At 44.6% G+C, this 15,886-nt stretch overlaps 1 protein-coding gene across 1 annotated transcript in view; it reads left to right on the forward strand.

Moving 5' to 3' along the window:
- PROM2 (prominin 2) overlaps positions 1-15,886 on the forward strand; it is a 281,934-nt gene that overhangs the window by 9,048 nt on the left and 257,000 nt on the right. The window contains exon 2 of the mRNA XM_029604437.1: positions 6,994-7,117. Coding sequence (XP_029460297.1) covers positions 6,994-7,117 — 124 coding nt within the window. The remainder of the gene's footprint in view (positions 1-6,993; positions 7,118-15,886) is intronic.

Below are 15,886 nucleotides of genomic sequence, written 5' to 3' on the forward strand. Positions count from 1 at the left end.
AAAGAACTTTCTCTGATTAGTTTTAAATGTGCCACATGCTAACTTCATGGAGTGCCCCCTAGTCTTTCTATTATCCGAAAGAGTAAATAACATTAACCCGTTCTAGACCACTCATGATTTTAAACACCTCCATCATATCCCCCCTCAGCTGTCTCTTCTCCAAGCTGAAAAGTCCTAACCTCATAGGGGAGCTGTTCCATTCCCTTTATCATCTTGGTCGCCCTTCTCTGCACCTTCTGCATCGCAACTATATGTTTTTTGAGATGCGGCGACCAGCAATACAGAGGCATTATGACATTTTCCATTTTATTCACCATTCCCTTTCTAATAATTCCCAATATTCTGTTTGCTTTCTTGACTGCCGCAGCACACTGAACTGATGATTTCAATATGTTATCCACTTTGACGCCCAGATCTTTTTCTTGAGTGGTAGCTCCCAATATAGAACCCAACATTGTGAAAATATAGCATGGGTTATTTTTCCTTATGTGCATTACCTTGCACTTATCCACATTAAATTTCATCTCCCATTTGGATACCCAATTTTCCAGTCTTGGAAGGTCTTCCTGCAATTCATCACAATCTGCTTGTGATTTAACTACTCTGAACAATTTTGTATCATCTGCAAATTTGATTACTTCACTCATTGTATTTCTTTCCAGATCATTTATAAATATATTGAAAAGTAAGGGTCCCAATACAGATCCCTTAAGCACTCCACTGCCCACTCCCTTCCACTGAGAAAATTTTCCATTTATATTTTTTTTCGGGGTTTATCTTGTTAGCAGTTTGTTCTGTGAGTTGGTGCCAAGATTGAATCGCACCTAGACCTATCCAACATCAACAGTGTGATTCAATCTTGGCACCAACTCACAGAACAAACTGCTAACAAGATAAACCCCGAAAAAACAAGTCAAAGGAAAGCAACTAACGGCAAAAACAACCCATGGTATAACTCAAATCTAAGATCAATGAAAACAATCCTCAGAAAAATGGAAAAAGAATGGAAAAAATCTAATTGCCCAAAAGACCTACAAAGATACCGCACTCAACTGGCCACCTAGAAAAACATGATTATGACCACAAAACGCAACTACTACAGCAAAAAGATAAAAAAAACTCATCCAATAACTCTAACGCTCTGTTCAACATCGTCAAAAACCTCATAGACGAAAAAAGTAACAACGCCCCAGCTACCAATGCAATCAACCTATCCCAAGACCTTGCCACATTCTTTAAAGACAAAATCAACAGAATATCTAACACATTCAACAACCCCACTTCCGTAGAGAATCCTTACGATACAATGAATATAACACCATGGTCACAATTCAACCCGATTTCCTATCACATGACTTCTTACTTTTCCTAGAAGCCTCTCATGAGGAACTTTGTCAAATGCCTTCTGAAAATCCAAATATACCACATCTACCGGTTCACTTTTATCCACATGTTTATTAACTCCTTCAAAAAATGAAGCAGATTTGTGAGTCAAGACTTGCCTTGGGTAAAGCCATTAAACCATCTCTTTCTATATGTTCTGTGATTTTGATATTTAGAACACTTTCCACTATTTTTCCTGGCACTGAAGCCAGGATAACTGGTCTGTAGTTTCCCGGATCACCCCTGGAGCCCTTTTTAAATATTGGGGTTACATTAGCCACCCTCCAGTCTTCAGGTACAATGGATGATTTTAACGATAGGTTACACATTTTTACTAATAAGTCTGAAATTTCATTTTTTATATCCTTCAGAATCCTGGTACCATCCGGTCCAGATGATTTACTACTCTTCAGTTTGTCAATCAGGCCTACCACATCTTCTAGATTCACCGTGATTTGGTTCAGTCCATCTGAATCATTACCCATGAAAACCTTCTCTGATACGTGTATCTCCCCAACATCCTCTTCAGTAAACACTGAAGCAAAAAAATCATTTAATCTTTCCACGATGGCCTTATCTTCTCTAAGTGCCCCTTTAACCCCTCGATCATCTAACGGTCCAACTGACTCCCTCACAGGCTTCCTGCTTCGGATATATTTAAAAAAAATGTTACTGTGAGTTTTTGCCTCTATGGCCAATTTCTTTTCAAATTCTCTCTTAGCCTGTCTTATCCTCTCTTAGCCTGTCTTATCAATGTCTTACATTTAACTTGCCAACGCTTATACATTATCCTATTTTCTTCTGTTGGATCCTTTATTCAATTTTTGAATGAAGATCCTTTGGCTAAAATAGCTTCTTTCACCTCCCCTTTTAACCATGCCAGTGATCATTTTGCCTTCTTTCCACCTTTCTTAATGTGTGAAATACATCTGGACTGTGCTTCTAGGATGGTATTTTTTAACAATGACTACACCTCTTGCACACTTTTTACCTTTGTAGCTGCTCCTTTCAGTTTTTTTCTAACTATTTTTCTCATTTTATCAAAGTTTCTCTTTTGAAACTTTAGCACGAGAGCCGTGGATTTGCTTACTGTCCCCCTTCCAGACATTAATTCAAATTTGATCATATTATGATCACTTTTGCCAAGCGGCCCCACCACTGTTACCTCTCTCACCAAATCCTGTGCTCCACTGAGATTTAGATCTAAAATTGTTCCCTCTCTTGTCAGTTCCTGAACTAATTGCTCCATAAAGCTGTCATTTATTCCATCCAGGAACTTAATCTCTCTAGCATGCCCCGATGATACATTTACCCAGTCAATATTGGGGTAATTGAAGTCTCCCATTATTACTGCACTACCAATTTGCTTAGCTTCCCTAATTTCTCTTAGCATTTCACTGTCCTTCTCATCATCTTGACCAGGTGAATGGTAGTATACTCCTATCACTATAGTCTTCCCGAACACACAAGGGATTTCTCATGCAGGATGTTTATCCTGTTAGATTCTATGCCATCCCAGACATAAAGCGCCACACTGCCTCCTGGGTGCTCCTCTCTGTCATTGCGATATAATTTGTACCCCAGTATAGCACTGTCCCAGTGTCCCATTGGTTATCCTCCTTCCACCATGTCTCTGAGATGCCAATTAAGTCTATGTCATCATTCACTGCTATACATTCTAATTCTCCTATCTAGGAGTAGAAAAGTAGCCTTGTAGTTAGCACAATGGGCTGAGAACCAGGAAATCAACGTTACGATTGGGCAGTGGTCAGGTGTAGTGAACACCACCTGCAGGAGTGATTCCGGATGGAGAGAAACAGGAGTTGCAGTAGAGCCTCTGATACTGGCTGGAGAGGAATCTGGTGCAGGTAGGAGTGTGTAGGGCTGGGTGCTGGCTGGAAAGGGAGTCTGGTGCTGGCTGAAACCTGTGGAGCTGGGTGCTAGCTGGAAGGTGCCAGTGGTGCTGGGAGCTGGCTGGAGGAAGTCTGATGCAGGCTGGAGGAATCTTTTATACAAGGTGCGTAGAGGTAAGGGTGAGCTCGATACACTGGAGCTCACCACACATACCTCCATGCTGGAGGTATGTGTGGAAGTGAGTACAGGTAAATGTGGTCAGAACACTGGAACCGAATGCTGGTAAGGATGGATTCAGGATGGCATGCAGGTAAGTGTGAGACTGACTATAGGTATGTGTGACTGGACTGATGGAACCCAGGGAGGCAAGACTGACAAAGAATAGACAGACTAACCAGACAGCACTAACACTGAACATAAAACACAAAAGCCCGAAGGCAGCAAACAAGGAGGCGTGACACAATGTCCAAAGACAGCAAGGCAGGGAAGGCAGGCCACAGACCAAAGGCAGCCAAGCCAGGACACAGAGCTCGAAGGCAGCAGGGTAAGACAGAATGCCCGAAGGCAACACAGAGATACACAGGAGGCTAGAGCAGGGAGCCCAAGCGAGCTCGATGCCAAAGCACTGAGGGATTGACTAGGCAGGGTTATAAAGGAAGTCCAGAACATAGAGCAGATAGATAGGCTGGATCGGGCCAGCATGCTCGTGAGGGACCTCTGGTGGTGAGGCGGCTGCACAGTAGCCATAGTCGTAACAATCAAGACTTGAAATTTTATTTATTTATTTAACATGTTTTGTATACCGTCATTCAGTTTAGCCATCAACGGTTTACAAGAAAAAAAATATATATATATGAGTACAGAGTAAAATTAGGAATTTAACAGAGAGTATAACATAGTTGAAAATAGGTAACATTGATGGAAATAATAGTAGAGGTTAGTTCTTATAAGTAAAAAAAGGTCTTAAATAAGTATTGTTGGTTTCCTCTGATTTGTTCCCACTAATGTTCCTTCTATAAGGATTGCATTGCTTCCTTATCAATAGTTCTGCCCTTGACCTGCTATAGAGAGAGGGTTTGCATTTCTGAGACCATTCCTAAGATTTTTCCCCTCCTAGACTACTGGAATTGCTCATTCTTGGATTATAGTATGGTTTGATGTAATTTGTGTTATGTTCAGGCAGGCTGGATTCTGGTATTCCCCAGAGGGAGTGGTACAGGACTTCAAGACAAAGCAGGACAAGATCTTCCACCTGGCCAGCCCCCTCCCTTTGGGTTGAGCCCACAGGATTTTCCTGGTATGGTACATGACAGGGGTCAGGCAGGCCAGGAACTGGGAACAAGGCTGGAATGGAATGCAGGGCTGGAACTGAAGACAAGGACTAGAACCAGAGACAGGCAGGAGCTGGGGATAAGGGCTGGAACTGGACGCAAGGCCTGTAACTGAGATAGAGGCTGGACCTGGAGGCAAAGTATTAGTGGAAGACAAGGGCTGAAACTGAAGGCCCACAGAGAGCAGGAGCCACATGGAGGATCGTGCAGGACGAGACAAGGACTTGCCAGGACCACAAGAATAAATAGGCAAACAGGAAATTAATGCAAAGCAGGTACATATAAGACAAGACAAGGAAGAAAAAGACAAGGAGGCCTAAGCAGGCCACAAAGTAAGGCAAGACAAGACTAGAAGGCCTGAAGGCCATAAGGCAATGCAACGAGGCCAAAGAGGCCACAGGACAAGGTAATATGAGGCAAGAAGGCCATAGGGGCCATGAAGTAGCAAGGCAAGGGGGGCCAATGCAAGGAACCAAGGTGATTCAATGAAGAGGCCTCAATTTATGGAGAGGTGGGGCTAAATAGGATGGACCTTGCTGCATCATAGAGCCATCAAGTAGGGGCAAGAGCATAAGAGAGTGTGGCTCAGTGAGGACATCTGCTGGCAAAGATGCTTTCTAGGAGCCAAGATCATGACAGTTTGCTTTTTGAAAAGGAGAGGAATGATTTTTGTAGTTTCCCAAATTCTGCACCAAAGGGGAAGGACTTTGCCCTACTGTCTAGTTTCCTTTGCAGATATAGAAAAGGCACTGTCCATGTCCAATTGAGAAGGAAGAGGAGGTTTTTTGTATTTTAAGAGAGTTGGTTGTTTTCTTGACCTGCTCCCAGCTCAGGAGGGCAAATATCCCTGCCTGAGAGGATTGGGATCTACTTTGTCCTGCGTATAGTGAACAGTAGGGACTGTGGTTGCCCAAGGATGGATTTTGAAAAAACTTTTCTTTACCTTAGATAGGAAGGAGCTTTTCCTCTACCACCACTTCCCTACCTACTTTGGGGAAGAAATTTTTTTCTATCTTTTCCAACACTGGGAAGGGACAGTGACTCAGAAGTTGAAGATGGAGAAAGAGGTTGTGACACTGAGGTTTTCATTTTTCTTAGTATTATTATGATTGTTGTTATTTTGGCTTGGACCCTATTTTGATGTTCACATTTATTATTTGAACACCAACAAAGTGTCCTGCCTGCCTTTGTTCAAGATGAGTTTCTCACCTATAGAAACTGGATTCCCTCCTACATATCTAGGGCCCCGAGGCTTCTCTTCCTCCCCACCAGTGGAAACCTGGCACCCTAGTGGCTAACTATGCATGACTGTAGAGAAGAGTGAGAGGTCCAGGACATTGAGATTGACCCTGGGGACTGTGTGGCCCCTACATTCTAGCTCTAAACCAAAGAAGTGGTTGTACGTGTGACTTTGGGCACTTCATTTCACCTGCTGTTGCCTCAGTTACAAATGTAGGGGTCATTTACTAAGCCATGTTAAGTGTTAAACAGCATATACCGCACATTAAATGCCTAAAACAGCAATAACATGTTGTATTTTAAAAACTGTGCATTATTTAACTCTGAATACTGCTTGCATGGCAATGAGTTGATTTGCATGCATATGCTTTGCAAATGCATGCAAAGCAGCTCATTACTAGTACATTTTATGCTAATAAAATAACGTGGCTTCCCTCAAAAAACGTGACATTATTTTCCTGAAAGTTAGCTCCCAATGCTCCCAAGCTAGTTCTTAAAGGTCCATCACAACTCAAAACAGCCTCAACCAAGCATGTGAAATACCACCCCTGGGGGTATTGTGAGACCCCCACCCCCAGTGCCTCTAGAGGCTGCCCTCAAGAAAAAAAGTTTAAAAGCATTTTTGAAGTTATGCGGCAAACACCCTGTCTCCTACCCAACCCCCTCTTCCAATAAATGGCCTCCCCAAGATTCAAACTGTTTACCCCCCTCTGAGCATAGCAACTACCCACACCCTCTCCTAACCCACCAACTCACTCTAGCCCACCTCTCTCTGGGCATAGTGGGGTTCGGAGCAACTCCATGTTTCAGGCCCGGTGTTCTCTCTAGACAAAATGGTAATAGTTGGTCGTAATACTAAGTATGGCCCTATCACATTAAAAATTATTTCTTGAGAGCAGACCCTTAGGAAAGAAAATAAATCTTTAAATCACACATATGACAGTATAAATATGTTTTTTGGAATGTAACTCACAGGATGACCAACATACAAAAGCAGCAAATTATATATAGAGAGAAATTATGTTTTTAAATATATTCCATATGCCTGCAAACATTTAATTTCATAATTTATTGGTTTCCCGTAAAGTATGTTTATGTACTGGAGTTTGACAAGCGAGCATATATGTGTGTGTGTGTGTGTATAGACATGTTCCATATATATATATAGACTTTTTATCTCTTGCAGAGGTACTGGCCTCAGTTTTATCTTCTCTTGGCTGCTGATCCTTCTGGTTTTTATCACATTTCTGCCTGGAGGGAACATTCGCACGCTACTATGTGAACATTGGGCCAATCAAGATATTTACAAGGTACAAATTCCAGTCTATATCATAACTACTGAAAACTGCTTGGCATTGCTCAGATTATCTGGTTGATAAAAGATTTAAATTTTAAAATCAAACAAAAGTGAAAAAAATAAATATTGTTTTATTGTATTAACTAACAGAAAGCTTATAGACACTTAAATCTCTCTATAAATACACTGACAGCATATTAGACTTCTCCAATTGTGCAACTCTAAAGAGCACTATATAGTGATTGTTATAGAAGAAAATTAGAAAGCACCAGTTCCACCACGGATCCCTGGGGCACTCCATTATTTATCAACCTTCATTGAGAAAACTGATCATTTAGTCCTACTCTGTTTCCTGTCTTTGAACGAATTCACAATCCACAGCAGAGGGATAGCCACGGGTGGGCCTGGGTGAGCCTTTGAGCTCAGGCCCACCCAAACAGAGCTGCCTGATACCGGAAGAAGAAGCTTGCAGTATGGCCATCATGGTTCCTATTTATTTATTTATTTATTTAGGGTTTTTATATACCGACTTTCTCGATATACAAATCAAATCAAGACGGTTTCCAAAGAACAAAACTTTCGCCGTAAGGCGTTACATTAAACAATAGATATAGTATTGAACAGGTAATGTGCGGCTTTACATTAAACAATCCACATATTGAACAAAAGAACGAAAATCAAAATAAATCAATAAATATTAAAACTTAGATGTGATATATATATATATATATATATATATATCCCATGGCAGCCAAAGAAGAAGACTGCCACAATATCCCATCCCATGGAAGCTGAAGAAAATATCTGGTGGTGGCTGAAAAGGCCCTGTGTGTGTGTTTATGTATGAGTGGGAGCCAATGTGTATGTGTGGGAATCTGAGAGAATGAGAGCCTGAGAGCATGAGAGCCTGTCTGTGTGTGTGTGTGTGTGTGTGTGAGTCAGAGAGTGACAGCTGTGTGGGGGGGGGGGGGGGGGAGGAGCCTGAGAGAGTGAGAACCAGTGTGTGTGTAAGAGAAGAGCTTTAGAGAGTGAGAATGCATGTGTGGGGAGAGCCTGGGAAAGTGAGAGCCTGAATGTGTGTGTGGGAGCATGAGAGAGTGAGAGCCTGTATGTGTGTGTGGGGGAGCTTGAGTGAAAGTGTGTGTGTGTGTGTGTGTGTGTGTGTGTGTGTGTGAGAGAGAGAGAGACAGGAGTTTGCAGACAGAGCATATTGTCTTTACACAGTTTACCTTCCACTGTTCCAAGTGCCACCTGGTGGCCACAGATAGACATGACAGTGTGTGACTAACCAACTGGCTGACCAACATAAGCCAATCAGTTAGTCACACTGTCGTGTCTGTCTATGGCCACCAGGTGGCACCCGGAAGAGTGGAAGGTGAATTGTATAAATTTAGATAGATTACTAGTACACACATACATACAGTCACATGTATCTACTTAAAGAGGACATCTTTCAAATAATTTACCCAGATAAAGAACATAGAATTGTTTGGGGTTTTTTAGCTAGAAGGAAGGTCTTTTTCAACCATAACTAATAAGATGCTCAATATAAAATCTGCAGCGGAAAAGTTTCCTTTCATAAAAGTACTCACACTGTTTCACAGCACATGCTCTTTTCCCTGTGCTGTGAAGGGACAGGGCTGGGGGCATTGGGGGTGGGTTAGAGTGAAGCTGGCAAATAATGCATGGGGATTTCGTTTTGAAATCCTCATACTTGCTTTACAGTATCAACTTTGCACCTGCTATAAAGCAGATGAAAATTTGTGGCTACATATATATAATCTGTACTGCCTAGCCCAAAAATGTTCAAATGGAAACTCTGTAGGGAATTTCCCTTTGACAATTCTTGTAACCAAATAGTCAGTGGGTATATCCTGTCCTGGTAAATGGTGGATCAGATAGTATAGTGGATGAAATATTTGCTGCGCTAGACTGACCAGATTCCTCTGTGGAGAGTTAAGTTCTCTTCCAGATAATACAATCTAGTAGTTTGAAAGTACTACTCAGTGATTAGGAGAAACTCACTTTTGTAACCTTTTTAGGTAAACTGAGATTGGTGTAGTGAGTCCAGACCACTTCTGGAATATGGAGTTCCAAAACAAGTCAGTTTATTTAAAGGAAGAGGATGTTTACAAGTCCCCATCCACAGGCACTTCATAGGCAAATTAAATTTCCGAGCTGAGACAGGGATAGCAAATGTTGCTTACCTGATGTAACAGGTGTTCTCACAGGACAGCAGGATGTTAGTCCTCACAAATGGGTGACATCGAGGATGGAGCCCTGTACGGAAAACTTTTCTGTCAAAGTTTCAACAAGCTTTGACTGACACTGGCACACTGGGTGCACTGAGCATGCCCAGCCTGCAATTATCCCTGTGAGCCACAGGTGTCTCCCTCAGTCTCGTCTTATAGCTAATAAGCGCAAGCGAAACTAAAATAAAAGTATACAGACCCAACTCCGCGGGGTGGCGGGCGGGTTTCGTGAGGACTAACATCCTGCTGTCCTGTGAGAACACCTGTTACATCAGGTAAGCAACATTTGCTTTCTCACAGGACAAGCAGGATGGTAGTCCTCACAAATGGGTGAGTACCGAGCTGAGGATGCCCGGGAATGCACCAGATACACCGCAGATGCGCAAAGGCGTAATGACTGAGGTGGAAATGGGAACGGAAGGCATCCGCAACACCATAATGGGTTCGTGGAAGGATGTTGGGTAGTGAATTGAAAAAAGTAAGAGTAGGCGGACTGGCCAAACATGGAGCATGCCGGCTAGTCAAATGTAAGCAATAATAGGCTGCGAAGGTATGGAGAGGACTCCAGGCTGCAACCTGATAAAAAAGTACAAGCAGCAGTAACCAAAGGGAAGCTGTTAAGGCTAAGACGGACACAACAGTATGTGGATACCCACAGTGTTGTAGTGAAATGTCTGCTTGTTGGTAGGAAAGGAAATATAGACCACTTAATCAGAAGGATTAGGTCTGTGTGGCCACTGGAAGTAGCAGCTTGACCCTTGCATGAAGGAAAGAGTCAAGTGGAATTCACATGGAATGCAGTGCAATGTAGATAGAATGTAAGCGCAGCATTACTGTCCAGGAATGTGGAAAACCCAGTCTCTCCCTAGGGCGAGAGAGAGAGGTTAGGAAAAATTAATAGAGTATTTCCTGAGGAAAGGAGATACAACATCTACCTGAAAAGGATAGAAAGTTGAATGCGTAGAACTACTCAGTGGCAGAGGAACGGAGTCAGGTGAGTATGGAAAGAGTGCATAACTCACGGACCCTGCTGGCAGGAATGACATTAAGAGGGAAAGAAGTTCCCTTGCCAAACTGTGGAAGAGAGGAATGGAAAGGCTCAAACGTAGAATGTATGAGACTTATAAGGAGAATATATATGTTCATTCCGTGATTAGAGAAATAGAGGCGGCTTGATCAGTGGATAATCCATGGTAAGCCGACTCAGAGAGGATTACCGAAAACGGGAACCCAACTCCCAAAACGATACACCTCCTAAGAGAAAGGTGTATCTATGTGGAGGATGTCTGGAGAACAGAATCCGAGGGAGTAAGAAAAAATGGTGGAAAAGTAAAAGGGGTAATACCTCTTTTTTTTTTTTTTTTTTTAGCGTCAGGAGGTAAAGCCTGCCATATTAAACGGCAAGATTTATGTTTAGAAGGTTTTGTGACGCTACCAGAACCTAAGAACATCAGTAAGTCTATGATTTGGGACTGACTGGTGAGAGAATAAAAGGTTACTGATATGATGGATTGAGAAGTATGGGAAAGCATACTGATCTCAGTCAGGGAGTGGGGAAAAGAATACTGAACCCCATCCCAGTTCAACATTAGAAGAATGCTGGCTACGAGAGGCAGCAGAAGAGATATATTGAAGAGGCCTTTGATGGAAGAAAAGGCATCTAAGGGAACGCATAGGAAACATGTGCAGGGAGCAGAACCTGTGCATCGTATGGAATGATGCAGACGCCGAGGAAAGTTTAGTTAAACTCAGCGTTAAAAGATTTGCCCTGTACACATGTAATTGAGACCATTCGAGAGGATAGAACCTACGTGGAGAAGGTCTGATAGAGCGTTCATTAAATCTCTTAGATATGTGGCCCAAGGACGCATGAAGTGAACAAGGGCCAAGGGTAGAGCTGCGCAGCTGTCTAGCAGAGCAGCTAAGAGGTAATGCGTGCTTATGAGTTGGAAAGCACATTGTCCCTATGCTGTCTGTCTGTATGCACAAAGAATTGTTGCAAAAGCAGTATTGGAAGGCATAAGGGCATAACTCATGGGTGCAACGTCCAGGAAGTTTATGAGAAACTATGCTGGAGTGCAATAGATGCATAATGGGTTGACAGCTTTCAGGAGAAACTTTATAACCCTAAGGAATTGCGAGCATGAGTCGAAGGAGACTAGGTCCTAGTTCGAACTGGGATAAGAATCAGGGACGAAAGCAATGAAACCACTTAGGTCCATTGAGTATAGAATGTCACTGAATATAACCCATAGCAGTTTTGAATTATGAGAAAAATGCATAGTGGGAAGAAACCCCATAGCCCAACCATGAAAAGTTGAAAGGCTGAGGTTATGGAAAATATGCGCAGGGACATATAACAATGTATCAGAATGTCTGTGCGCATGCTGGACAAGAGGGTCTTAAGACTGTGGTGTCCAGAAGTGTTACAGAAGGGATTTATGGCAGTGACAGTAATCCCAGTTAGTAAATGTATAGTGAGTCCTGAAAAAAGTGAGAGCTCCTTGCATGTACTGAAAGTGGTTAGCAGTAGTCTATGCAAGGAAAGTGAATGATGTTAAACTCCGCAGAGAAAACAGCATTCACCAACAGTGATGCAAGAGACAGTTCACTTACCGAAGCTGGTGCCAGCGGCAGAGCTTGGGGTTGTAATGTTGACTCACCATAAAGCACATAGAAACATTAAAATAATGTACTTACTGCAGTATGGAGTGATGGTAACCAAAGATACCATTGTACCTGTGACGTCTAAAGAAAGTTGGATTTTCTTAGGTCCAGGATGTGCGGAGAGTAACTATTTTCTGTTAAAAGAAAGAATAGTGCAATTAAAACTCCCCAACCTCCCTCCCTTCTCCCCTCTGCACTTCGTAGCGCCTGGGGGAGTGTACCGGGACTTTGGTACAAGGTGGGGTGGCCGCTCTGATATCTGACCAGATGGGAGACCAGGAGGTGTCCCAATGGAGGATATCATGTAGGCTCCTGCAGGTGTGTGAGCGGTAAGTGGTACCCGCATTTCTGTATGCTGTACAAGGAGACACTGAGACCTGTGGCCAGGCCTCAAGGTGGACTTGTACATGGGGCAATGGTTGCTGAATCTCATGTTTAGCAGATCAGCCAATGCAGCTGGACCTTGGTTGGGAGGGAACCAAGAGTCAGAGCATTGGTCGGCACAGGGACTTGTTACTGACAAGAGAAGAAGCCCTGCTGCAATCCCAAGAAGATAGAGGGGTTCTCCTGATATTGTGGCTAACATAGCTAACATAGCGATATGTGACACTAATACAGTTCTAAAAGGCACATGACCCAGAACTTTTCGAACCACGGTCCGAATGGGAGAACACAACTCTATGGGAATGCCGCCGAAGCGGGTACTTACCATCCGACGTGGATCGCCGCAAGACGAGCCGGTGAAGATTGTTGACTCCGACGGTCTCCGGAGTCCTCGAGGGTAAGGCCGGGGACGTAAACGTCCATCTCGCTCTGAAACCCGGTATGGTGGCACAGGTACAGAGGAGACAGGCCAGGCGTGAGTGGCGTTTAGACTGCTAAGTGTAACAGATGGCCATAGTCCCACACCACTTGACGGTGGGGCACGCCAGGAACAGAGGAGCCCTAACAGAACTCATGTTCCCTTCACTCGTCACAGCGGCTCGATGTGTCGTGACGCCAATGCAGAAGCTGTCGGACCTGGATCCGGAAGTTCTGGATCACCAAGGACTGCCAAAACTGTAGGAACAGTGCTGATGGCAGTGGTGATGTCGCTCTGCCCGAGCGTTGTCCAGCCTGGAGAAGGATGGCACCGATGTGCTGGATGGCGTCAGCGGCGGACGATCACGATGTCGGCGATGATGGGTGCCACGGTGCTCGGCCCGGTCTTTCCCCAGCGCCGAGATGGAAGCCCTCGTCGTCCTGGAAGGCGATCGATGACGAACTGTCAGCACGCCTGCTCTGCTCCTGACACAATGGAGTGTCTTAAGCTAATACGGGGCTTAAAAAAGAACCCAAAGCGTGGAGCAATGTGAGGAGGCGAGGGTATTATGTGGCGGTGCTATGTCGGTATTGACGATATTGAAGGCAACCTAAGGGGCTTCGAGGATATCATCAAAATGGGTATGAAAAATCGTCGATGACTGGCCAGGAGAATGATGACAGTGACGGGCACTGACAGCAGTGGCATAGGTATCTTTGAAACGATGTGGAATCGAATAATCGAAAAACATTGCCGTTATTGAAAAAGATACCGGCATCGACTGAGTCGAAGTCGAATCAATAGGGCGTCAAGGACACCGAAGGAAAACGGAGGTGTCGAGGGCATCGATGCATGGAGGCGGGCATTTATGCCGTTTGTGGCATGGCCACGGGCATCAACTATAGGGCCACAGACGTTGACGGTATCGATTTGGACAGACTCAGATTTCCAAGTGTACATGGCATCGGTGCCCCAGACACGTGTGTCGGTGGCATCGATATGGACACGTATGGAATCGATGGCATGGATCTCCCAGTCGATGAATTCCATCCCGGCATCAACGCCAGTCCTGGAATCGGCATGGGCATCGATGCCAGCCATAAGGCTGGCATTGGCATCAACGCCCATCCACGGGATCGAGCCGGCATGGATACCCACCGATGGGACCCACCTGGGCATCGAATTTCACCGATGGGAGCAGCCTGGCATCGACTGCCCTCGATGGATGCATTCTAACATAGATGCCCATGGATGAAACACCTGGGCATCGGTGTCCATCGATGCAAAAGGACCTGGCACCGATGCCATCGACGGACGGCCATCCGGCACCAATGCCATCGACGGACAAGCCATCCGGCACTGATGTCCACCGATGGGGACCATCCGGCATCGATGCCCACCGACGAATCGATGTGGCACCGATGCCCACTGATGGAAAAGGGCTGGACATCGGTGGGGAGGATGGGGCATCGATGGCATCCCCAAAAGGGGGGGTGGCATCGATGAAGTGACCCTGGGATCGTTAAAAAGTGTCTCGGGCAGCGGTGGCGGCGACCCGAGTATGCATGGCAGTGACTAACAGCGTGTGCGTCAATGGCATGCATCCGGGTAGGGACGGCACCGAGGAAGCCCAAGGAAAAAAACAGTGTGTAGGAGGAAAAAGCCTGGTAGCACTGAAAAGCAAAAAACATGGATAAAGGCATCAGGGCACCGTGGGGGGAGGGGCGCTGATGACATATAAAAGCCCAGGGCGGTTTAGGAGGGTCCCGGTGTAGCGATAGGGTATCGACTGCGTGAGGGTACCAGGGAACGAAGGACTTGAAGCTACAGAGGTCCTAAAGTTAAGGAAAAAATCCCTACCCCACTAGCATAAGCAAGCAGAGTGTCACAGAGATACTCGCAAGCTGTTTAAAGCTAACTGAAAAATGGGGGAAGGGAAGGCTTCAGTCAGTTAACAGCCTTAAGATAGTGACAGAAACCGACCGAAAAATAAGAATTAGTACTCACCGAGCGTCGTAAAAACGTACGCGGAGGGAGACCTGTGCAGGGAAAAGTGTTTTTTGAAGTGAAAAGTTAAGTGTTTCCATGAGGTAATTAGTTAAAAAATCCTCACAGAGCTCCAACCGCTATGCTGACTGCAGAGCGGAAAAAAGAAGACTGAGGGAGACACCTGTGGCTCACAGGGATAATTGCAGGCTGGGCATGCTCAGTGCACCCAGTGTGCCAGTGTCAGTCAAAGCTTGTTGAAACTTTGACAGAAAAGTTTTCCGTACAGGGCTCCATCCTCGATGTCACCCATTTGTGAGGACTACCATCCTGCTTGTCCTGTGAGAAAGCGTAAGACAAATTACAACCTATTAGACATTCCTTTCTGATTAAGGTTAAACCAGTTTAAGACTGAAAATTCACAGCAGTTCACAAGCTAATTTCGGAGTCCCTGTTTCCTCGAGCTGATTGAGAGCATATAAAATTTAGAAATCCCAGAAGGAGTAAGGCAATTCCAGCTGAAAAGGCTTAACTCCCTAGCAATACCCAGCTTGATAAAGGATATTACTCACATCACCAGATTCAAAAGCAAAAAGGAGTGCAGGAAGGAGGAAACCCTGTACAATGCACTGCGTCTTTCTTTCTAGGAGAAAGCCCAGCCTAGGAGTGTGCTGGAAAGGAGCTAGTCTGACAAGATGTTGGCTCTTTAACCGCCTCCTGCATAACTGAAACTGCAGTTCTGAGGTCTGAAACCTCTAAGGGTCTCAGAACACTCACACATACAACATACAGCAGGGGTGGGCAAACTACAGTCTGCAGGCCAAAACCAGACCACTGGACCCTTTAATTCAGCCCACTCATCATTAAGATACTTTTTATTAAATCGATAGGTTTGGGGCCCATCATCCTGTAGTTTCTGCTGACGTCATCTACAAACGCCTGATGTCATGGGCCTTTGATGATGGCGTCGACCTGGACGGTGATGGAGCTACAGCATCCAAGTTTCCTTGCTTTCTCTGTCAGAGGAGGGCACTGCGTTAGCAGAACAAGAGGAAGGCCCATGAGGCCGAAGAAA

Source organism: Rhinatrema bivittatum, chromosome 5 (genome assembly GCF_901001135.1).
Source record: "Rhinatrema bivittatum chromosome 5, aRhiBiv1.1, whole genome shotgun sequence".
NCBI classification, from domain to species: domain Eukaryota; kingdom Metazoa; phylum Chordata; class Amphibia; order Gymnophiona; family Rhinatrematidae; genus Rhinatrema; species Rhinatrema bivittatum.